This window comes from Coregonus lavaretus (genome assembly GCF_964263955.1).
Source record: "Coregonus lavaretus genome assembly, chromosome: 28".
Lineage (NCBI taxonomy): Eukaryota > Metazoa > Chordata > Actinopteri > Salmoniformes > Salmonidae > Coregonus > Coregonus lavaretus.
In genome coordinates this window covers 29,888,327-29,914,492 of record NC_140015.1, presented here as the reverse complement: position 1 = coordinate 29,914,492, position 26,166 = coordinate 29,888,327, and the positions used below count along the sequence as shown (strand labels likewise).

General features: G+C 42.8%; 1 protein-coding gene and 1 long non-coding RNA gene across 2 annotated transcripts in view; both read left to right on the top strand.

Moving 5' to 3' along the window:
- The first annotated feature begins 8,089 nt into the window (after window positions 1-8,089).
- Window positions 8,090-11,194, top strand: LOC311103805. Its single transcript, XR_014610122.1, has 4 exons — window positions 8,090-8,497; window positions 8,694-8,963; window positions 9,171-9,277; window positions 9,765-11,194. It is a non-coding gene; the product is annotated as an uncharacterized lncRNA (long non-coding RNA).
- An 11,448-nt stretch (window positions 11,195-22,642) lies between these two features.
- LOC311103221 (cytoplasmic phosphatidylinositol transfer protein 1-like) overlaps window positions 22,643-26,166 on the top strand; it is a gene marked incomplete at both ends in the record, with an annotated part of 16,254 nt that continues 12,730 nt past the window's right edge. The window contains one exon of the mRNA XM_084144763.1: window positions 22,643-22,654. Coding sequence (XP_084000889.1) covers window positions 22,643-22,654 — 12 coding nt within the window. The remainder of the gene's footprint in view (window positions 22,655-26,166) is intronic.

Genomic DNA, 26,166 nt, shown 5'->3' with positions numbered 1-26,166 from the left:
CGTATAATTTCAAATTCAAAATGCTGGATTACAGAGCCAAAACAACAAAAAATGTGTCACTGCCCCAATACTTTTAAAGCTCACTGTATGTTCAGAATGTGGATATGAGCTCTTCTCCAGCATATCCAAGTTTGAGCATTCCTCACCATAGCCTGCCTTCTCTCAGACCATCCACCAGGACAGTGTGTCCACAAATTGGGGACCAGTGAAGGTGTGTTGTGTGTGCAGTCAGAGAGGGACTGATTCACCCTTATGGCCTATAGGAGACCTAACGTGTGTAGGAGTTGTTGTGACTTAGTGTGATTGTTGGCAATAGAGGCTTCAGTTTTCCACCACCTAATGTTACAACATAAGCTATTTTTGAGCAGTGGCACTTTAATATGTTTAATGTGTAACCTTTTAACAAGGATACAGAATTTTTAAACAGAGGGAATCCTTTCTGGATGTTGTTTGTTTCAGGTCTGTTGTGGAAGTGTGGAAACGGACTGGGTCATGAGTTCTTATACGACGGACCAAGAGAGGGACTCTCCTGCTTCTGAATATTCAGCAGCTCACTCATATTCATCCCCAAAGGTGGGAATTCAGTGTGTGTAACCTCTGTGAGCAGAAAGAGTTATCATCCTGTGTAGTATATAACTCATTTGTTCCTGGGGGAAAACAACAACACACAAACAAACAAAGACAGTAATGGAGGGTTAAGGACGGTCTTTATGTATTCTCCTCTGATATAGAGTACTACAGTATATATTCTTAATCTGACCCAACCCCCCCCCCCCCCCCCACCTTCAGGAGTCTGTGCTGCTGAAGGTGTGGAGGACAGTGCATGAAGTGTCCTGGGATAATAGCCTAAAAAGTTGTTTGATTGTCTTTTATAACATATAAGCCAATAGCCATCTATTAGACATTAAATACAGTGCTACTGCTTTTTATTAAATACAAGTCATCATGTATTACAATGAAGCACTGAATTAATGCATAATAATTGCCTCTGTTAAAGTTCAGGGACTGTCTGCGTATTTTTATTGTTTTATCAATGTTTATTCCCTTCTGAATCTCAGTCTCTTCAGCCAGCGAGTGGGTCTTAGTTTATGATCTGTAGTAAAGAGTGACTTTGGTGTCGAATTACATTACATAGCCACTTGCACTGGAGGCTGGAAAGTCCCACCTATTTCATTCGCTGAAAGGCCCATCACTTCTTGGCAGATAGATACTCAAACGAAGCACAACGCTGGAAATCTATCTGCATCCACATAAACTAGTTCTGGCATCGTTCTATGACAAACACAGAAGGTTATATAATGAATTCAATAGAAGGAAACAGAGAGAGCGAGAGAGAGAGAGAGAGCGAGAGAGAGACGGCCAGTTCCTTAATGTATCCATTGGCTGTATTATACAGCCCAAACATTAAGGAACTGACAGTCTCTTTATCTCCTCTCTCTCTGTATTCTTCTATTAATTATAGGTAGCCTATTATTTAATCCCTTAGCCAAGTGGGCAGGGGGGACACATGACAGGCATTCATTTGTTTTAAGGTATTATATTATATAAACCAATGGTAATCTATAAGGCATTTATTCAGTGATTTTCTTCTTTGTCAAATATATGTGTTTATTCATTCACAACTAGGATATGATGGGTAACACTTTATTTAAAGGGTCTGTAATAAACCATCAGGTGAATGGACAAGACAAAATATTTAAGGGCCTTTGAACGTGGTATGGTAGTAGGTGCCAGGCTGGATTTTTCACTTTCAAAAGATCCTCTATGTATCAAGAATGGTCCACCACCCATAGGACATCAAGCCAACTTGACCCAACTGTCGGAAGCATTGGAGTCAACATGAATGTTTTCAACACCTTGTAGTCCATGCCCCTGCGAAATTGTAGCTGTTCTGAGCATAAAAGGGGCGGGACGTCAGATTTTCTGTTATGTTTTCTGTGTTATAGGTGGCAGAGATGCGTCAATCAGTATATTGGACTTTTCTGTGATGTTCCCCAGCTCTGTGTTCTGTCGAATTCCTCCCCCTCCTGTTTACAGGGAGCTGCTGGCGTGGTGTAATCTCAGACGCTCTTGCTAGAGGCTGGTCCTCCCTTTTTTACATGACCGGACAATACCCAGGTGAGTCACACTCGATAAGTCCTGTGTATGGGGCTTCAACCAGTTGTCTCTGGTCAAAGACAGGGGTTCAGCACTTGGTCTGGGTAAAGGGCTAATGCTCTACAGGCTAGACTCTCAGTGCTCCTTTAAGTGTGCCTTTAACACAGTTACCCCCGAGGCCCCCTTTGGTTTCCTGCTAAAGCCCACCATATGGTCTGGTAACGGGCTACCCATGGTAGAGCACCTCAAGCTAAGGTTGTTATCAGTGTTCCTTTTCTTCTGAATACTTTATTCAACCAATAGAGTAACTAGTTAGTGAAAACTAGTAAGACTTCATGTTTGGTTCCTGAGTTTCACAAATGATAGTTTTTTTCAATACAACTTGGTTCTTTCAGAAGAGGTTATTTGCTTCTCAACTCTCTTTCACAAAACTACAATTGCTTTTAATAGTTCTATCTTACCCTATAGCTTTCCTCATTACAACACTTCAAGGTGTCAATGCCCCAAATTCTGCACTCTTCTGGCAATTAAGCCCACGACTTCCTCAAACAAAGTTATACAACACATCGTTACCTTCACACGTGATGCTGTTAAACAAAGTTAGATAACACATTTCCCCTTCACACATGACGACGACCCACGGTGATGTCTCCTCCAATGTCCACCTGTTGTTCAACAGCTCTATCAGCTCTGACCCAGGGCATGAGTTCAACGGGGTGCTTCCATATAAGGTGAACTTCCACCCTCCGGCAGAGGAATATCTGTACACGGTTGCTCCGCACCCGACACTTCTTATCTGCCTTTAACTGGGTCATGCTGTATTTCAGCTGCTCTGGGCTGGCTCTTCTTCTTCTGCTGCTGCAGTTTTTTCTTCTTCTTCTGCTTCTTCTTTGTTTTACGACCGGCAGAGTCCTGTTGGGGGACTGGATGAGTCATTAGGTCACCAGGACATGGTCCAATCACGACAACCCCTCCATGGAGTCATCCAATGGTTGTGAATCCTGTGACCTTGCTTCGTTCAAAAACAATCCCTTACCCCTACCGCCCATAGTCTCTTCATGTATACTGAACATAAGTATAAACGCAACATGCAACAATTTAAAAGATTTTACTACGTTACAGTTCATATAAGGAAATCAGTCAATTTAAATAAATAAATTAGGCCCTAATCTAAGGATTTCACATGACTGGGAATACAGATATGCATCTGTTGGTCACAGATACCTTAAAAAAAAGGTAGGGGTGTGGATCAGTAAACCAGTCAGTATGTGGTATGACCACCATTTGACTCATGCAGCACGACACATTCTCCTTCGCATAGAGTTGTTCAGGCTGTTGATTGTGGCCTGTGGAATATTGTCCCGCTCCTTTTCAATGGCGGGAACTGGAACACGCTGTCGTACAAGTCGATCCAGAGCATACCAACCATGCTCAATGGGTGCCATGTCTGGTGAGTATGCAGGCCATGGAAGACCTGGGACATTTTCAGCTTCCAGGAAGTGTGTACAGACCGTTGTGACATGGGGCCGTGCATTATCATGCTGAAACATGCAGTGATGGCGGCGGATGAATGGCACGATACACCACCCCTTCCCCGAGGGCCTGAAAGACCATAAATGTGGTCTGCGGTTGTGAGGCTGGTTGGACGTACTGCGAAATTCTCTAATTATGGTAGAGAAATTAACATTACATTCTCTGGCAACAGCTCTGGTGGACATTCCTGCAGTCAGCATGCCAATTGCATGTTCCCTCAAAACTTGAGACATCTCTGGTATTGTGTTGTGTGACAAAACTGCACATTTTAGAGTGGCCTTTTATTGCCCCCAGCACAAGGTGCACATGTGTAATGATCATGCTGTTTAATCAGCTTCTTGATATGTCACACCTGTCAGGTGGATGAATTATCTTGGCAAAGGAGAAAGGCTCACTAACAGGGATGTAAACTAATTTGTGCACAACATTAACCCAGATCCACAGATGATGCAATCTCTATTGCGCTCCACACTGCCCTTTCACACCTGGACAAAAGGAACACCTATGTGAGAATGGTATTCATTGATTACAGCTCAGCGTTCAACACCATAGTGCCCTCAATGCTCATCACTAAGCTAAGGACCCCGGGACTAAACACCTCCCTCTGCAACTGGATCCTGGACTTCCTGACGGGCCGCCCCCAGGTGGTAAGGGTAGGTAACAACACATCCGCCACGCTGATCCTCAACACGGGGGCCCCTCAGGGGTGCGTGATCAGTCCCCTCCTGTACTCCCTGTTCATTCATGACTGCATGGCCAGGCACGACTCCAACACCATCATTAAGTTTGCAGATGACACAACAGTGGTAGGCCTGGTCGCTGACAACGACGAGACAGCCTATAGGTAGGAGGTCAGAGACCTGGCAGTGTGATGCCAGGACAACAACCTCTCCCTCAACGTGATCAAGACATTTGATACCTGATATTTATACCTGTGTTCTCTGTTTGTCTGTTGCCAGTTCCTTTTGTTTCGTCAAGTCTACCAACATTTTTCCCCTTGCTCCTGTCTTTCTCAAGTTCCTGTTTTCTAGTTTTCCTGGTTTTGACCATTCTGCCTGCCCTGACCCAGAGCCAGCCTGCCGTTCTGTACCTTGCCACGCCACCCTGGATTATTGACCTATGCCTGCCCTGACACTGAGACTGCCTGCCGTTCTGTACCTTTTGGACTCTGATCTGGATTACTGACTTCTGCCTGCCCTTGACCTGTTGTTTGCCTGCGCTCTGTTTTTGTAATAAACATTTGTTACTTCGACACTGTCTGCATCTAGGTATTCTCCTGAAACGTGATAGATCCTGTGTTTTCTATAGTTCTATAATGCTATATAATATAATTCTATATAACATAATTATTTCCAACTATAATTCCTTCCAAAAGCAAACATTGCCCCACCTTACTGATAGTGGGGTGGTAAATGAAAAGTTTTCCTTATGGCTCAGGTGCCTACATACACCATAGACATATACATAATTTACACACACACACACACACACACACACACACACACACACATAAGTCAGCTCAGACAGATCCAGCTCAGAGAGGCCCAACTCATGAACTCCATCAGCAGCAGATTTTTATTTAGAATGGAAAATGAATGTGTTTATGCAGCAAATGTTAGTGCATCGTATCCCGTTGAACCAAATTGCATCGATTCGTTCCTCTAATCCAGAGATGGGCAACTGGACCCTTTTGTAGACCTGCGGACCAATTAAAAAAACTACACAGTACCAATCAAAAGTTTGGACACACTTACTCGTTCAAGGGTTTTTCTTTATTTTTTTAAACTATTTTTTATATTGTAGAATAATAGTGAAGACATCAAAACTATTAAATAACACATATGGAATCATGTAGTAACCAAAAAAGTGTTAAACAAATCAAAATATATTTTAAGATTTTAGATTCTTCAAAGTAGCCACTTTTTTGCCTTGATGACAGCTTTGCACACTCTTGGCATTCTCTCAACCAGCTTCACCTGAAATGCTTTTCCAACAGTTCCCACATATGCTGAGCACTTGTTGGCTGCTTTTCCTTCACTCTGCAGTCCAACTCATCCCAAACCATCTCAACTGGGTTGAGGTCGAGTGATTGTGGTGGCCAGGTCATCTGATGCAGCACTCCATCACTCTCCTTCTTGGTCAAATAGCCCTTACACAGCCTGGAGGTGTGTTGGGTCATAGTCCTGTTGAAAAACAAATGATAGTCCCATTAAGTGCAAACCAGATGGGATGGCGTATCGCTGCAGAATGCTGTGGTAGCCATGCTGGTTAGGTGTGCCTAAAATTCTAAATAAATCACTGACAGTGTCACCAGCAAAGCACCCCCACACCATGACACTTCCTTCTCCATGCTTCACGGTAGGAACCACACATGCGGAGATCAACCATTCACCTACTATGGGTCTCACAAAGACACAGCGGTTGGAACCAAAAATCTCACATTTGGACTCATCAGACTAAAGGACAGATTTCCACCGGTCTAATGTCCATTGCTCGTGTTTCTTGACCCAGGCAAGTCTCTTCTTCTTATTGGGGTCCTTTAGTAGTGGTTTCTTTGCAGCAATTCGACCATTAATGAATGCCTGATTCGCACAGTCTCCTCTGAACAGTTGATGTTGAGATGTGTCTGTTACTTGAACTCTGTGAAGCATTTATTTGGGCTGCAATTTCTGAGGCTGGTGAATTTATCCTCTGCAGTAGAGGTAACTCTGGGTCTTCTTTTCCTGTGGCAGTCCTCATGAGAGCCAGTTTCATCATTGCGCTTGATTGTTTTTGCGACTGCACTTGAAGAAACTTTCAAAGTTCTTGAAATGTTCCGTATTGACTGACCTTCATGTATTAACGTAATGATGGACTGTCGTTTCTCTTTGCTTATTTGAGCTGTTCTTGCCATAATATGGACTTGGTCTTTTCCCAAATAGGGCTATCTTCTTATACCACCCCTACCTTGTCACAACACAACTGATTGGCTCAAACGCATTAAGAAGGAAAGAAATTCCACAAATTAACTTTTAACAAGGCACACCTGTTAATTGAAATGCATTCCAGGCGACTACCTCATGAAGCTGGTTGAGAGAATGCCAAGAGTTGTCACGTCTCCTCCCGTTGCTCCCCTCCGGCGCTCTGATTCGCCGGTCTACTGAGCCACCTGTCTGAGTGCACCACCTCGGCAACACCGGAATGGAAACCCAACGCACCCTAATCAACTCCAGCACACCTGCACCTCATCAACTCATCACCACCCCTATTTAGCCCTGGACTGTTCTGGATGATGTTGTGTGTGATTGTTTAGCTTCGTGTCATTTACTCTATCTTTGTTATTTCTCTTTGTCATTGTTAAGTAAACCTTGACCTTGTTAATTCCCTCGTCTGCGTCCTGCCTCTTCGTATACTCAGTACGTGTCACAAGAGTGTGTGAAGCTGTCATCAAGGCAAAGGGTGGCAAGTTTGAAGAATCTCAAGGAAAAAATATATTTTGATATGTTTAACACTTTTTTGGTTACTACTTGATTCCATATGTGTTATTTCATAGTTTTGATATCTTCACTATTATTCTACAATGTGGAAAATAGTAAAAATAAAGAAACCCTTGAATGAGTAGGTGTGTCCAAACTTTTGACTGGTACTGTAATCAAAACAAAAAACTATTTTCAACAATCAACAAGAAATGATACTCCCAAGTCCATATTATGGCAAGAACACCTCAAATAAGCAAAGAGAAACGACAGTCCATCATTACTTTAAGACATGAAGATCAGTCAATCCAGAAAAAGGGTTTTACGAGAAGAGACCAAGGAAATGGAAAGGTTTATTCTAACCTTTTAAAAACATGTTTATAAAATATAAATACTGTATATAGGCCTAGTACATATAGATAGATAGATAGATAGATAGATAGATAGATAGATAGATAGATAGATAGATAGATAGATAGATAGATAGATAGATAGATAGATAGATAGATAGATAGATAGATAGATAGATAGATAGATAGATTGATAGATAGATAGATAGATAGATTATATATATATATCTTCACCAACAGTGTTTGCTTGAAGCACTTTACTATGGCATTTAGAAAGGAACCACTTCATTACTAATTTATAAACCTTAGGCAATTTGGGAGGGTGCACCATTCTAGATAGAAAGAACAGGCATGGTTCTCAGTCACTAACAGTAGGGCATCGTGAGAGCTGCTCTATACATTGCATTTCTATATGGAACACTCAAAACATCGCCCCTCCCCACTTAACAGACCCCTGTTCAAACCCTTACTATCCTACATGTTCTCCCTTCAAGTATATATGTTCAGAATGTGGATATGAGCTCTTCTCCAGCAATTCCAAATTTGAGCATCCCTTCCCATGGCCTGCCTTCTCCAACACAAACACACAGGCCTATTTATAGAATTTGACTCATTGGTCATATGCTGCACAACACCACCCTCACTGGTTGAAGCCGTCTGGCAAACATTTCTAACTGCGTCAAGAGAATAAGAGCTCAGCTCTGAGAGGAAACATTTGCTGAGAACCAAGAGTTGGGCTACAAGACATTGTAGGCTACCAGGAGTTTAAATGGGTCTTCCAGCCTTGGGTCTGATACCGTTTTTGGGGCCCCTTGCGTTTCCAGTAGCATTGGGAACAGCCGCAATAGGGGGGTTTATATTGATTAAGGCGATTCATAATAAACCGTCGTATCATCCAGGAACTCCAAAAATAACACGTTACGTGACGGTAAAGTCAAATAAAGCTTCTGGAAATGAACCCACTGGAAATGCTGCCAGCAAGAAGACAGAAGGACAGAGTCGCAGCGATGAAACTACGATCATAATTGCTTACGGCCTTGGAGTTGTTGACACTTATAAAAAGTAGGTCTATAATTTTTATAAATTTCTGTAAAGTCTGCTTTACCCACTGAGTACAATGGGCCTTTTATTCATAAGAGCATGGATAGGCCGAGCCTATTATTTTCATGATATTATTGCTATTACATTGTATAATTCCTTTTGAATTGACACAAGAATGATGACAGCCTACTGATACTTCCTTTTCTCTCCTCATAAGTGTTAAAAAAGGTCGACCATCTCAGTTTGGTCCGGATAATTATCGCATGGCAGAGGCAGACCATATTCCACCATTGGCTTCTCTGAGGATAGCCCGAAGAAACCATGAACGACTGGATCGTCTCCTACAAGTGAATCCAAGGCTTCATGAGATGATCATGAGCCTTGATTATGACCCAACTGGACAGAGCCTGTTAACCATGAGGGTTCTTTACCAGGATCACAGAGATGCTCTGACCACTGGAAACAGCAGGGAATCTCAAGTAGCCAGGTGAATGCTTTAGAGTAGGCAACGCCTTTTCTGTGTTATCGTGTTTAGCAGATATGAAGGAACATACATTGTCCAGTTATGGCAGAATAGCAAAATGGCCACCATGATGATGTTGTATGACGTTGTACATGGCACCATAGTTATCCTCGGCCATCAAAACGTAGTGTAGTCGACACCTTTTCTGTTATCATGTTTTCTGTGTTCTAGTCGTCTGCTGGCAGAGACAATCCTAGACGGAGATGCTGCAGTTATGCTAAGGAAGGCTTTTATCATGGGTCATCCTATATCTTCCCGGCAGCTCAGAGAAGATGCAGGTAAAAACATTGATTACAATAGATACTGTAGATCTTTAGTGTCTCTTACAAAAGTAATCATTTCTCTAAGTTTGCCTTAGTCGCTGAATTTGCCTGTATGTTGTATTAGGAGTATTTTACAAAAAACTTAAGATATACATACAGTATATTATATCTATATCTATATATATATATATATATACATATATATACATTTCTCACCAGTCCACCATTGATATGGTCTCAGAATATCATAATTTTGAACAATGGAGCATCAGAGCTAGACTAATAGAAAATGTGTTTAGGTCCCGGAATAGTATTATCAACACTTGTTCTTGCTTTCAGGCGACTTGAAGCGATATACATTGAACGTGTGGGACAATTTGGGACTTTATCAAAAGTGGACTAATGAAAAATAAATATATATATATAAAAAATAATGCTTTTTGAGTAAAATGCCACTTTAAAGTGTAAATATTCCCAATTTTAAACTATGCACTTATTCTAGGATTGGTCGCATCATATACCGAAGGTAACATTGACATGTCTGATGAAGGAACAAGGTACTACTACAGAAATGGCTACATTGAGCTGGTCAAAGCATACCAAAAGAAGGGGATAATCAACAAGAATCAAGCACAGAAGCTGATTTCATGGGTGGAAAGAGACATGCACCTGGACCGGGATACCGAAGAGTATGAGGAGATCCTTGATTACATTAAACGTCATTTTCATGTTTTCCGGTGGTAGAAATGGCAAACAAACTTAGGCAATACTGAGTAAATACAGATTGTGTCTTTGCAGCTGTATGACCCAGTGGGTGAATAAACTTGGTTTGAGTTTTTACTCTGTTTGTTCAGAACCTAACAGTGTAAATATCATAATGAGGAGTCTCATTTATTGCTGATAATTGTTGAAACATTTTTTTTTGCCTATGTATAGTCGGTGCTTGGTTGATTATGTTCAGCAGTGTGCTAGTAGTAGATCCTGTCTGCCTGTTGCATTGGTAAATGTATAGCCTATAGATTCTCAACAAAATATTTAGATTTCCTGATTTTCCTCATTTATTGTAACATTATGCAGTATGCATTAGCTCAATTGTATGGCAAATAATATTGATTAAAAGATCACCTATTTTCGAAGAAGCAAACAGTACTTTCTTATTTTTATTTGATTTTTTTCTTTTTTTCCCCATCACAGCCATTAAACTATGTAACTGTCTTGGTCTCATGGTGAACTCCCTGAGCGGTTCCTCCCTCTCCGCCAACATTCTTTATTATCAGCGCACTGGAGAGGTTCCAACCAACTCAATGCACCATGAGTTCCTTATATACTGAGATCCTTATATACTGGTTACAGACACATTACATAGGCATAGTTCATAGGTATGGTTCCGGCATGTGTCTGGCACCATCTCCTATCTTAACTTATAGAACATATTCTGGGCGTTCTGCCAGAATATGTTCTATATATCTTTACCAAGCACAGGCATGAACCAAGGATTATTTATGACACTAAGACAAGATTAACATTTTCAAGGCTGTCTCTTCACATGATATACATTTCCATCGCAGACGCCTGTGTCTTAGTGACTGGGTGTATTGATACACTATCCAAAGTGTAATTAATAACTTCACCAAGCTCAAAGGGATATTCAGTCTGCTTTTGTTTGTATTTTTCTACCAATAGGTTCCCTTCTTTGTGAGGCATTGGAAAACCCTCCCTGGTCTTTGTGGTTGAATCTTACAGATAATTGTACGTGTGAGGTACAGAGAAGGGACAGTCATTCAAAAAATCATGTTAACAACTATTATTGCACACAAAGTAAGTCTGTGCAACTTATTATATGACTTGTTAAGCAAATGTTTACTCCTGAACTTATATAGGCTCTCCACAACAAAGGGGTTGAACACTTATTGACTCAATACATTTTTGCTTTTCATTTTTTATTAATTTGAAAACAATTCTAAAAACATAATTCCATGTTGACATTATGGGATATTGTGTGTAGATCAGTGACACAAAATCTCAATTTAATCAGTTTTAAATTCAGGCTGTAACACAAAATGTGGAGAAAATTAAAGCGGTGTGAAAACTTTCTGAAGGTACTGTACATGTTCTTGTCCCATATTAAACCCTTATTTATTTTTTTATAGGATATGTCGACGAGCACCACATAGAGGTCAGGCGAAAGAGATATCAGTCAGGATCAAGTCAATCTTCAGTCGTTCAAAGATCTCTCTCTGTGACTGGATGCAATTAATTTACAGGTAGTAATAATAATAATAATAATAACATCAATACAAAGATTGATATAGCACTTTTAATTTACATACAAATCTTAAGAGTGCTTGAGCATAAACTAAAAGAGGAAAATAGTTATATAAAAAAATGGTGATGATGATTATACATTCATAGACAAACTGTCATTTGATTGTAATTCTAATTGTCTTGTAGGCCATATTAGTCAAAACTTTACATTTGTATTTTGTGTTCAAGATTTTCAAAGGGCCTACGACTGTGCCAGATTGATATGATCGATGACAACATTGCAGCAGCAAGCTCAACAACCCTTACTAAAATGGCAAAAAAGCTACGGGAGGTCTGTGTCACAGCAGTTGAGAAAATTAGAAGGTGTAGAGGTCAGCAGATCGGTGGAAGAAGATAATTTGTTGTTTTTGACATTTTTGGTGAGAATGTGTCTTTAAATAATTAAGAACTTTAGAAATATGATTAACCAAATTGTTAATATGTTTGTTTATGTCTGTGTTTTTTGTTTTGTGATTTTTATTCATAATCAGTATGCGAGGGGAAGAATGGCTAGAGGGTGGAAGAGGAAGAAGTGTCTCTTTGGAATGGTGAGTGTGCGGCATCAAGGATGAAGAAAAGGGAAGCCTATTCTGCGCCTTGTGGAGAGAAGATCTCGAAGACACCTAGTCCCCTTGGTTGCCCATCACGTGAGGCCTGGATCATCAGTTATCAGTGACGAGTATGGGTGCTTATCGTGTACTCCCTGCACTAGGGTACAACCAACACACAGTCAACCACAGCAGCTGGTATGGAGACGCCCACACTGGAGTCCATACCCAGCACATTGAGAGGGCCTGGTGAACCTACAAGGAGCAGATATTGAGGCTAAGGGGAAATCGGACTGAGAGTTTACTTTCTGACAACCTTACTGTGATTGAGTGGAATGAATGGCCCGCAAAAAAACACTGTCATGGTCCCCTTGGAAGAATAATTCATGACATTACTAAAAAGTACAAATAGATGAATCCACCGATGTTAACAACTCCTGGTAGGGAATGTTGCCAGTGTTTTTCAATTCAAGTACAAGGAACTCCATAAAAATCACAATTGTCAGACGAAACTCAGCGTTTTTTGCGACACAATGTACCACAGCAATACAGGCAGAGGCTATAATCAAGGCCTATAAGGCATCTGGAAACCTCCATTTTCGCTCTTGGATAGTGGCTAGTGGCTAGTGGTTCAGTGGTTCAGTGGTTCAGTGAGAAAGAAACAAAGGAAGGTTCAGTTTCAAATAACCACTGGAGACAAACATACTGCAAGTCCGTAATCTGTATGTCTGTGTTTTCCGATTCCATTCAAAGTTACAGCACATGTATAAGTTCCAGGAAGTGTAAGGGCCGAGTTGTTTAGAGTATCAGGGGGCAGAAAACCCATTAATCTGTGTGTCTGTGTGTTTAACTTCCTCCTCGTTCAACGCTACAGCACATGCAAAAGTTCCAGGAAGTGTAAGGGCGGAGTTGTTTAGAGTATCAGGGGGCAGGAAACCCATTAATCGGTGTGTCTGTGTGTCTGTGTGTTCCACTACCTCCTCGTTCAAAGTTATAGCACATCCATCATTTCCAGGAAGTGCAAGGGCTGAGTTGTTTAGAGTATCAGGGGGAAGGAAACACCCGTCCTTCTGCCAGGGGATGTCTTAGTTTCAAACAACCACTGGAGACAAACACACTGCAAGTCAACGAACACCGTACCTTTAACATGTTGGAGTTACACCCTTTAGAACACCGTACCTTTAACATGTTGGAGTTACACCCTTTAGAACACCGTACCTTTAACATGTTGGAGTTACACCCTTTAGAACACCGTACCTTTAACATGTTGGAGTTACACCCTTTAGAACACCTTACCTTTAACATGTTGGAGTTACACCCTTTAGAACACCGTACCTTTAACATGTTGGAGTTACACCCTTTAGAACACCGTACCTTTAACATGTTGGAGTTACACCCTTTAGAACACCGTACCTTTAACATGTTGGAGTTACACCCTTTAGAACACCGTACCTTTAACATGTTGGAGTTACACCCTTTAGAACACCGTACCTTTAACATGTTGGAGTTACACCCTTTAGAACACCGTACCTTTAACATGTTGGAGTTACACCCTTTAGAACACCGTACCTTTAACATGTTGGAGTTACACCCTTTAGAACACTGTACCTTTAACATGTTGGAGTTATACCCTTTAGAACACCGTACCTTTAACATGTTGGAGTTACACCCTTTACAGCAGGGATCTTCAACTAGATTCAGCTGCGGGACGATTTTTTCTTGAGCCGATTTCTTGACTGAAAATTGACCGCAAGAAGCCCAAACAGATATAATATTTGACTAAAACATAATAATTGTAAACCTTGCTTACATTTGTATACGATCACGTGTCTCTCTATTATGCGTGGAAATACTTTGGAACAGATTTCCAAAATTCTAATCACTTGGATTTCCTGATGTTTTTATAGTATTTTATGTAGTATTTTATGTCAAAATGTGTAAAAATTAATACCACGTCCTGTGGGCCGCCAGTTGGGGAACTCTGCTTTAGAGTCATGTGATCTGAAAGACATGATGTTCTTCATTTAGTTCAGCTGTGGATGTGAGCGGTGAGTGTAGGTCCACTTGTGCATAGCAAACAAAAACTTGTCATTTCCAATGAACAGAAAGAAAGTGGAAGTAAGACACTGTATCTTTAGGTGCACCTTCTGCAGATAACTGACATAAAAGAAAATGGATGGTGTTATGGGCCATAAAGATTCCAAGAAAAACTGATTATACTACAGACATTCAGGAGTCAGCTGTATGCTGCATCAGGAAATGTTCAATAAAATATGAATATTTCCTTTAACATTCTGTATTGCGTCTATATTGTTTTCCTGATGATAAGTGAGGCATGTTGATGATAAGTGAGGCATGTTGATGATAAGTGAGGCATGGTGATGATAAGTGAGGCATGTTGATGATAAGTGAGGTATGTTGATGATAAGTGAGGCATGTTGATGATAAGTGAGGCATGGGGATGATAAGTGAGGCATGTTGATGATAAGTGAGGCATGGTGATGATAAGTGAGGCATGGTGATGATAAGTGAGGCATGTTGATGATAAGTGAGGCATGGTGATGATAAGTGAGGCATGTTGATGATAAGTGAGGCATGTTTCAGCTCTTTTTGAGCCCTTTGTGGAGCTTCAGGTAATGCTGGAATGCCTTCTTACGGCATGGACAGCCTTTGGGGAGTAACGGGTCATTTATAAATGTTTTATAAGGCATAGATAGTCCCCACTTTAGATGAGCCCACACAAAAGACTTAACGATTAGTATATGGGTAGTTACCAAAAGTGAAAATAAATGTTCCTTTAAATTCTAAGTAAAATAACATATGGTCTAAACAACTCAAAATGTTACATGGCCACCTTCAATTTTGAGTTTATATCCAATTTAATGAACCATTTCATGCATTAGTGCCTTGAATTTGTCCTCTGGTGTGACATTACAGTTAATGTTAATATAAAGGTTTAATGATTCCCAAATAGACAAGAAAATGATTTTTACTCATTATTTAGTTACTTCTGTCTTTAAACAGTAATCAAATTCTGGCATTTTAAATGAAAAACACATATTTTCCTTGTATAATGATGATAACAAAGTGCTTAGCTATTACATTTTGGGGAAGATTCACAGTCATTTCACTAAACCTAGATAAAAGCAATTATCTTACTTGTGTATTATTGGAATGTTTCCTGCTTCATGCTTAACAATTATTTTTACATTTTGTCCAAGACAACGCCTTTTTTTCTTTCATTTATTGGCATCACCCCATAGGATATTATGTCACCCATTGGACATTATGTCACCCCATAGGACATTATGTCACCTCATTGGACATTATGTCAACACATAGGACATTATGTCAACCCATAGGACATTATGTACATTACATTACATTTACGAGATTACGTCACCCCATAGGACATTATGTCACCCCATAGGACACTATGTCAACCCATAGGACATTATGTCACCCCATTGGACATTATGTCAACCCATAGGACATTATGTCACCCCATAGGACATTATGTACATTACATTACATTTACGAGATTACGTCACCCCATAGGACATTATGTCACCCCATAGGACACTATGTCAACCCATAGGACATTATGTCACCCCATTGGACATTATGTCAACCCATAGGACATTATGTCACCCCATAGGACATTATGTCAACCCATAGGACATTATGTCACCCCATTGGACATTATGTCAACCCATAGGACATTATGTCACCCCATAGGACATTATATCAACCCATAGGACATTATTTCACCCCATTGGACATTATGTCAACCCATAGGACATTATGTCACCCCATAGGAAATTATATCACCCCATAGGTGTTAAGATAATTTATTAACTAACTATTTCAGTGTCTCTGTGCATCTCCCAAAAAGGTTGTAAGGCTTTTGGATCAAGAAATGGACAGAGCTCCCTTCTGCAATAGTCAGGTCATCTTTCTTCAAGAATTCTGCCCAGAGAATTCTGTTATCACAATTTCAGAGTCCATCTTTTATACACACACGTCATACAAAAATCCCATATTCTTGTAAACTCACACCTGGGTTTAGCTCATGTGATTTTCCTCTGCTCTCCTGACCATCAGGTCACACACACACACACACACACATACACACACACACACACACACACACACACACATGTTCTTATCATAGTCTACGCCTTGCTCGGGCAGGCTGCATTCTTTAGTTATCGCCGTCCTCACAATATCCTGCAACATGTTTCATACTCTCTTCCAAGCCTAACAGTTCTCCTTCTTCTTTGTTGTCTGGCCTAACTCCTACTCACATTTCTAAATAGTAACACAATGTAATCACAACTTGCCCTACGCTCACACATTACTAGGTAGTAGTCTTATGATTCTAACACATTTCACACAGTTTCGGAGTGTAATAATTAGTCACTACTAAGAAAGTACTAATCATACTTAAAACAAGAACATTTCACAACTCTATTTAAGGGTGGAACATTTAGTCATTACTTTTAACCTGTATATATTTTAATTTCTATATCAATAGGACATTATGTCACCCCATAGGACATTATGTCACCCCATAGGAAATTATGTCACCCCATAGGACATTATGTCACCCCATAGGACATTATGTCACCCCATAGAAAATTCTGTCACCCCATAGAAAATTCTATCATCCCATAGAAAATTCTGTCACCCCATAGAAAATTCGCCGGAGCCCCCTCGATGTCCAGTGGGGGTGGAGGAGTCTCCCGTATCTCATTGTCCTGGAGTGGACCAGCTACCACCGGCCTGAGGAGAGACACATGGAACGAGGGGTTAATGTGATAATCATTAGGCAGTTGTAACCTGTAACATACCTCGTTCAATCTCCTCAGGACTTTAAATGGCCCCACAAACCGCCGACCCAGCTTCCGGCAGGGCAGGCGAAGGGGCAGGTTTCGAGTCGAGAGCCAGACTCGATCTCCAGGTGCGTACACTGGACCCTCACTGCGGTGGAGATCGGCGCTCGCCTTCTGCCGACGGATAGCCCGCTGCAGATGTACATGCGCAGCGTTCCATGTCTCCTCCGAGCGCCAAAACCACTCATCCACCGCAGGAGCCTCGATCTGGCTCTGATGCCATGGTGCCAGAACCGGCTGATACCCCAAAACACTGGAAAGGGGTCAGATTAGTAGAGGAATGGCGAAGAGAATTCTGGGCAATCTCTGCCCAGGGGATATACCCCGACCACTCCTCCTGCCGGTCCTGGCAATATGATCTCAGAAACCTACCCACATCCTGGTTCACTCTCTCCACCTGCTCATTGTTGTCAGGGTGGAAACCCGAGGTAAGGCTAACCGAGACCGCCAAGCGTTCCATGAACGCCCTCCAGACTCTAGAGGTGAATTGAGGACCCCGATCAGACACTATATCCTCGGGTACCCCGTAGTGCCGGAAGACGTAGGTAAACAAAGCCTCAGCAGTCTGTAGGGCAGTAGGGAGACCCGGCATTGGGATGAGACGACAGGCTTTAGAGAACAGATCCACAACGACCAGAATGGTGGTATTCCCCTGGGAGGGGGGAAGGTCCGTGACAAAGTCTACCGAGAGGTGAGACCACGGCCGTTGTGGAACGGGAAGGGGTTGTAACTTCCCCCTGGGCAGGTGTCTAGGCGCCTTACACTGAGCGCACACCGAGCAGGAGGAGACATAAACCCTCACGTCCTTAGCCAATGTTGGCCACCAGTACTTTTCGCTAAGACAGTGCACTGTCCGGCCAATACCAGGATGTCCAGAGGAGGGTGACGTATGAGCCCAATATATGAGACGATCCCGAATCTCGAGCGGAACGTACGTCCGCCCCACAGGACACTCTGGAGGAGTAGGGTCGGTACGTAACGCCCGCTCGATTTCCGTATCGACCTCCCACACCACCGGCGCCACCAGACAAGACTCCGGCAGTATGGGAGTGGGCTCAATGGACCTCTCCTCTGTGTCATATCGCCGGGACAGGGCGTCTGCCTTACCGTTCTGGGACCCTGGGATGTAAGTGAGCTTAAATATAAACCGGGCCAGAAACATGGTCCACCTAGCCTGACGAGGGTTCAGTCTCCTAGCTGCCCGGATGTACTCCAGGTTACGATGGTCAGTCAGAATGAGAAAAGGGTGTTGAGCCCCCTCAAGCCAATGCCTCCACACCTTTAGGGCTTGAACCACGGCTAGCAGCTCCCTGTCCCCCACGTCATAATTACGCTCCGCCGGGCTGAGCTTCTTAGAGTAAAAAGCGCAGGGCCGGAGTTTAGGGGGCGTGCCTGAGCGTTGAGACAGTACAGCCTCAATACCGGCCTCTGACGCGTCCACCTCCACCTGGAACGCTAAAGTGGGATCCGGATGCGCCAGCACCGGAGCAGAGGTGAACAGGTCCTTCAGTTTACCAAACGCCCTGTCCGCCTCAGCTGACCACTGCAAACGCACCGGACCCCCCTTCAGCAAGGAGGTGATGGGAGCTGCCACCTGTCCAAAACCCCGGATAAACCTCCGGTAGTAATTGGCAAAACCCAAAAACCGCTGCACTTCCTTAACCGTGGTTGGAGTCTGCCAATTACGCACGGCTGAAACGCGGTCAATCTCCATCTCCACCCCTGACGTGGACAATCGATGGCCCAGGAAGGAGATGGACTCCTGGAAAAACAGACATTTCTCTGCCTTGACATACAAGTCATGCTCCAACAGCCTACCCAACACTCGACGCACCAGGGCTACATGCTCGGCTCGTGTAGACGAGTAAACTAGTATGTCGTCAATATACACTACTACACCCTGCCCATGCAAATCCCGGAAGATCTCGTCCACAAAGGATTGGAAGACTGAAGGAGCATTCATTAACCCGTATGGCATGACGAGATACTCATAGTGACCCGAGGTGGTACTAAATGCTGTCTTCCATTCATCTCCCTCCCTAATGTGCACCAAGTTGTAGGCGCTCCTGAGATCCAGTTTTGTGAAGAAACGCGCTCCGTGTAATGATTCCGTCATACTCGCAATCAGAGGGAGTGGATAACTGTATTTCACTGTGATCTGATTGAGACTACGGTAATCAATACACGGGCGCAACCCTCCATCCTTCTTCTTCACAAAAAAGAAACTTGAGGATGCAGGGGAAGTGGAGGGCCGTATGTATCCCTGTCTCAGAGACTCGGCTATGTTTGTCTCCATAGCCACCTTCTCCTCTTGAGACAGAGGATACACATGACTCCGTGGAAGTGCAGCGCCTGCCTGGAGGTCTATCGCACAATCCCCCTGTCTATGAGGTGGCAATCGCGTCGCCCTAGTCTTGCTGAACACGAGTGCCAAATCCTCATACTCAGGAGGAATGTGCAATGCGGGAAATTGGTTCGGACTTTCCACCGTGGTCGCCCCTACGGAAACACCTAGACATCGCCCAACACACTGGTCAGACCACTCCTTGAGAGCCCTCTGTTGCCACGAAATGGTGGGGTCATGGGTGATTAACCAAGGAAGCCCCAACATCACGGGATACGCAGGAGAGTCGATCAGATATAACTGAATGATCTCTTCATGACCCCCCTGCGCCTTCATCTTTAGTGGTGCTGTGACCTCCCTAATCAAACCAGATCCCAACGGACGGCTATCTAGGGCATGAATAGGGAAAGGCACATCTACGGGTAGGAGGGGAATCCCTAACTTAACACAAAAATTCCGATCAATAAAATTCCCAGCTGCGCCTGAATCGACTAGCGCCTTATGCTGGGAATGAGATGCAGCCTGGGGGAATACTACAGGTATACACAAATGAACAACAGAGAGCTCTGGGTGAGTTGGGCGCCTACTCACCTGGAATGACTCCCCAGTGCGTGCCCTGTTGCCTCGATCCCCTGGAGGCCCTCCCCAGCACCGAACCGCAGTGTGTCCTCTACGGCCACAGTTGGTGCAGGGGACGACCTCCCTCCGGATCTCTCTCCTCTTCTCTCTAGCGCCAGCACCTCCGAGCTCCATAGGGCTCGGCTCTGAGGTGCTGGGGGATGGAATGGACGGCCCCAACTCCGGACGTCCGTGGGTAGCCAGCAGGGTATCCAGACGGATTGACATGTCCACCAACTGGTCGAAGGTTAGATTGGTGTCCCTGCAGGCCAACTCTCGTCGAACGTCCTCTCGCAGGCTGCACCGATAGTGGTCGATGAGGGCCCTCTCATTCCACCCCGCATCCGCCGCTAGAGTCCGGAAGTCCAGGGCGAACTCCTGTGCGCTCCTCTTCCCCTGTCGGAGGTGGAACAGACGCTCTCCCGCCGCTTTACCCTCTGGGGGGTGATCGAACACAGCCCTGAAGCGGCGGGAGAACTCCGCGTAGCTGATGGTGGCGGCGTCTATTCCCCTCCATTCGGCATTGGCCCACTCCAAGGCCTTGCCGGAGAGACAGGAGATGAGGGCGGAAACGCTCTCGTATCCCGAGGGCGCCGGATGTATGGTTGCCAGGTAGAGTTCCACCTGAAGGAGGAACCCCTGACACCCGGCTGCGGTGCCATCATATGCCCTCGGGAGCGAGAGCCGAATCCCACTGGACTCCGGAGCTGGTATGATGGGACTGGCCGATGGTGGTGGTAAGGTAGGAGGAGGTGTGGGCAGGCCTCTTTCCCATCGGCGCAGCGTGTCCATGACGCCTTGCATGGCGGAGCCGAGTCGTTGGATCATGGCGTCCTGGCTGCTGACCCGATCCTCCAGTGACTCGGTTACCGCCGCTGCTCCTGCTGACTCCATAGTTGGTGTGTTATTCTGTCAGAGTGTGCTGATGTGGATGCGGTGGTGGAGTCAAGCGCAGGACACAGAGGATAAATCAAGACGACTTTACTAACACTTGAAATAGTACACAAAATAAACGGCCTCAAAACACTGGAGGCGAACAAATACGCGGAGTGCGTAAAACAACACGAAGAGACAAAATACGCGGAGTGCGTAAAACAACAACGTAGAGCCAAGGCACTGAACCTCTCCATACACGACAGGTGGAACAATAACACACAAGATACAAACATAACATAGGGGAACTTATAGGTGACATAATCAATACAGAATACGAAACAGGTGCACTAACTAGACATGACAAAACAAACATCGAAAACATCAAACGGTAGTAGCTAGTACTCCGGGGACGACGAACGCCGAAGCCTGCCTGAGCAAGGAGGAGGAGCAGCCCCGGCGGCATCTGTGACAACATTGTAGTCATTTAGCAGACGCTTTTATCCAGAGCGACTTACAGTTATTTTTTATATAGGATATTATGTCAACCCATAGGAAATTATGTCACCCCATATGAGTCGGACGGCAGAGTGAAGGAAAAGCAGCCAACAAGTGCTCAGCATATGTGGGAACTCCTTTAAGACTGTTGGAAAAGCATTCCAGGTGAAGCTGGTTGAGAGAATGCCAAGAGTGTGCAAAGCTGTCATCAAGGCAAAGGGTGGCTATTTGAAGAATCTCAAATATAAAATATATTTTGATTTGTTGAACACTTTTTTGGTTCCTACATGATTCCATATGTGTTATTTCATAGTTTTGATGTCTTCACTAATATTCTACAATGTAGAAAATAGTAAAAATAAAGAAAAACCGTTGAATGAGTAGGTGTTCTAAAACTTTTGACCAGTAGTGTAAATGTGGCAGAGGCATGCTTGTTACACAAACGTTGTTTCCTGCTGCATAATGCACCCCAAAGTTATACTTATATATCTGCCACAGCTCCAAAAAATGTGGCTTCCCTCTCACCTGCACCTTCGCTTGGGCAGCCGCCCCTCAAATAAAATGATCAATCACATTTCTCAATATATCAATCAATAGTGCTCAATTAGGAGCACATGGTAGGAGCATGCACAGTAATCAAGGGGATTTCTTAAGCACGCAAAAGAAAGAACCCTTTTTGGTTCCAGGTAGAACCCTTTTGGGTTCCATGTAGAACCCTTTTGGGTTCCATGTTGAACCCTTTCCACAGAGGGTTCTACATGGAACCCAAAAGAGTTCTACCTGAAATCAAAAAGGTTTCTACCTGGAACCAAAAAGCTTTCTCGTATGGGGACTGCCGAAGAACCCTTTTGGAACCCTTTTTTCTAAGAGTGTTTAAAGAGCAGGTCTATAATTTTGGTTAATTTTTGTGGGGAAGTACAGTTAGACCTAGGCCTAAGCTCATAAACCCAGAACCAAATATTGCATTGCAGACAGAAAGGCCATGAAAAGAGCCGACATGATTCTTTGATCTACATGTCGGAGAGACATGTTTGTTCCACATAGCATATTTCTGTCTGAATGTTCCAAAACGTTGTGTCCTACAGAACGCGCCCCAATTGCTGGAGCTCTGAATAACACACATGCAAATGTTCTTTAGTTTGGGGAGGAGTGGACCGACATGGAATGAACGTCAGCAGCAGGTCAAAGTTCACAGTTGATTTAATGTCTCTCCCAATCAAAACCAATGATAAAATCAACCAAGTTAGTGGAAGGAGGTTACACAAACAAAATGAAACAATTCAAACAAAAACATGGTCCAATGCAGGCAGAGGTAAGTAATAACTTTAACACAGGTCATTGCATCAAAATTATACTTACATAATCATTATAAAAAAACTAGGTATCCAAATGAGATCTGCCAAAGCTCCAAACAAACATGGCTTCCCTCTCACCTGCACCTTCCCCTGGGCGGCCGCAAATGGGTCAATCACATTTCTCAATGAATTAATAAATTAACAAGCTCTAAACAAGCACATGGGTAGGAGCATGCACAGTAATCAAGTGGTATTTTACGCACACACACATAACAGTTAATCATATTTGTATATGTGTGTGTGTGTGTACAGTATGTGTGTGTACATGTCCACACATGTGTGTGTCACGCCCTGGCTCTGGGGACTCTTTTATCTTGAGCCAGGGTGTTAGTTTATATGTGTAGTTTCTATGTTTCGTTTTCTATGTTCAGTTTCTAGTTCATGTGTTTCTATGTTGGCCGGGGTGGTTCTCAATCAGAGGCAACGAGAATCAGCTGTTGCTTGTTGTCTCTGATTGGGAACCATACTTAGGCAGCCTGTTGTGCACTTGTGTTTTGTGGGATCTTGTTCCGTGTTGGTTTGTATTGTATATACCGAGGACTTCACGTATCGTTTTGTTGCTTTGTATTTTGTATCGTGTTGCTAGTACACTATTAAAGAAGATGTACGCATATCACGCTGCGCCTTGGTCCAATCTTTATGACGATCGTGACAGTGTGTGTATCCAGGCACTCCTCAGCAGGCACTCCTTACCCAGCAGTGTATGGAATCTCTCTTTCTCTTTCACTTAGAAACACGCACACGCACACGCACACGCACACCTGGAACTTGGACTCATTGGTCATATATTGCACAACACCGCCGATCCCACAAGTAACATGACAAACTTACCTAAGTGCGTCAAGAGGATAACTTTTCAGAGTTCAGCTCAGAGAGGTAACATTTGCTGAGAACCAAGAGTTGGTCTACAAGACATTGCAGACTACCAGGAGTTGAAATGGGTCTTCCAGCCCTCGGACTGTTAGGGTTCTTGGGGCCAGTAGGGTGGGGGGCAGCAGCAGTGGTAGGGGGGGTTATATTGATTACGGTGGTTAAAAAGAACAGAGAGGAGAAACAATGGATTTCTCTAGGAACTCAACAGTGTTTTGATGACGAGCGAACATTGTACAAGAAGGAAAAGTCAAATGAAGCTTCTGGAGAAACTGGAAATGCTAGTAAGAAGAGAGAAGAACCGTGCCGTCATGACGAACATGATGATGACATAATAAAAGGTTACGGCCTTGGATATGTTGGCACATATAAAGAGTAAGTCTATCATTTTGGTTCATTTTTGGGTGGAAGTACAGGTAGACCTAGGCCTAATCTCATCAACCCAGAACCAAATATTGTGTGAGCGGAGTACTTCAGCCATCTACTCTATTATACTATATTATATCTCCTAGATATAGGACAGACACGTCAAAACCTTATTCCTTAAGATAAACAATTGTACTGTCTTTTTTGCCATTTATGAATGTGTTATTCAATGCATTTCTATGGGCTATAGTAGTAAAGGCCAAATTCTATATTTTATCAAATCAAATCAAATTTGGGATACCTAAAGGGGACCTAAAATTCAAATTCAAATAGCTAAATGATCCATGCTATGACCATCTTAAAACAATTCCATACGTTAGCTTAGTAGTTATAATGGATGTTATAGATGACCATGGATCATTCCATATGAAATCAATCGCCTTTTTGTCATTAATCCTTTCCATGTTTGCCCATGGTAGAAGTGGTCGGAAAGTGACATTTTGGACCTGAATGCCAACATATTCAGGAGACCAGCCAGCCAGCCCAGCGGGAGACAGAGATACTCAAAGTTATTTAGCCACTATCAGTAGCGACCATCTGTAATAACCACACACATTTAACTGACAACTTAGTGTTACTTTCCTTCATTTTGTACATTTCGCATCATTCCATTCCATTGTTTCATTTACCTTTGTAGTTTCCTCTCTTGTAAACGCTTTCACGTTGGTGTGATTATTAATGGGGGTTGCTAGCAATAGTGGATTATATTTAACATAATACAAATTGTATAAATGTAAGTCGGGACATGTAATTAAATCATTATGGAGCAAACCAAACAGTAGCAGTTTGGTCTGTAACACAATGCAAGACTTGACCGCTGTCATTACATCACAGTTCCATGATCAGTGAGGGCAATTAGGGTAGACTTAGAAGACTATTGTACACTACTATTCTTCCTTCCAATATTACCATGGATTGAAGAACTGAATGTGGAATCTTTTTGGGGTAAAGGCTCTCCAAAGCTGTGACTGTATGAAGTACAGTAGGTAGGATTTCTGAATAGGCCTACTTTCCTAGCCATAAATAATCTACAATGTCAGAGCGTATCTTAAATATTGCCTAGGTGCTGAAACAAAGACAAAAGTATATTTATATTGATTTCTTAAATATTCTGAATGCATTCTCAATACATTCTAGTCTTCTTGTGTTGAGTAAGGTTACCAGTATTTAAAGGGTTCTGTTCTGAAATATTAACTGGAAAGTGTTAACTCCAAACTCTTATGTTTTATAGAAAATCTGTTGGCCACGAGAGGGTGGGACTTTTAATGTTGAATCCAGATTATTCAGAGTGTGTAAGGAAAACACACCCAAATAAGTTGTTGTAGGCCCGCATTAGATAATCATTAAAAAGTAAGAGAAGTGGTTAAATCCAAACACTTAGGAAACGTGTATCTTTCCTAAGTCTGAATCGGGCCCTATGAGACATAGACACAAGATAGCCAGACAGATAAGCATTATAGAGGAGATTTGTCCATTCAGAATCACCATAGCCATTTCTTTAACCTCATCAGTCCTGAGGACCCCAGAAAAAATCACTACTGTAATTTATCTGCATGTCCAGCCCTTATATTTAGCCTCACAATTAAGTGTTTTACCAGTTTATTTTCAGGACAACCAGGGCTACAAGTAGAGCACAAAACAATTTGACATAAACAGTTGCATTCATGAGTTTAACTGATAAATGTCATTAAGAAAAATAAGGTCTGTCAAACAAAAACCTGATAAAAATGAATTTATAAGAATGCTGTAAGTACAGAAATTGTTTGCTCAGTGGGAAATGAATATTCAACTGGTCAGTGACAACTGTGTGGAGTTTGTAGTTTGTGACATAACTATGTGAGCTTATTACAGTATTATATGGATTTCCTATGATTTTCTATGTAGAATAACTCCTTACCTTCTAGCTACTATTGTGTAGCTTGTGAGCGTCGTAGGGCAAAACAGATTACATGCACATGTTTGTGAGAGTCTCAATAGTTTGTTGCTCAAACCATTCAAACTATACCAACGTTTTTGTGAGAGGAACCACCCCCGGACCCCTTCGGGATCCGCCCTTGTCTCACAAACACCACTCTAGCTCAGCTCCTGTTAATCACACAGACTAATGGTTGGTATCAATGGACAGAGAAGAAATAGAAAAACAACAAACACACAATGTTTAAAAGGGGTTAGA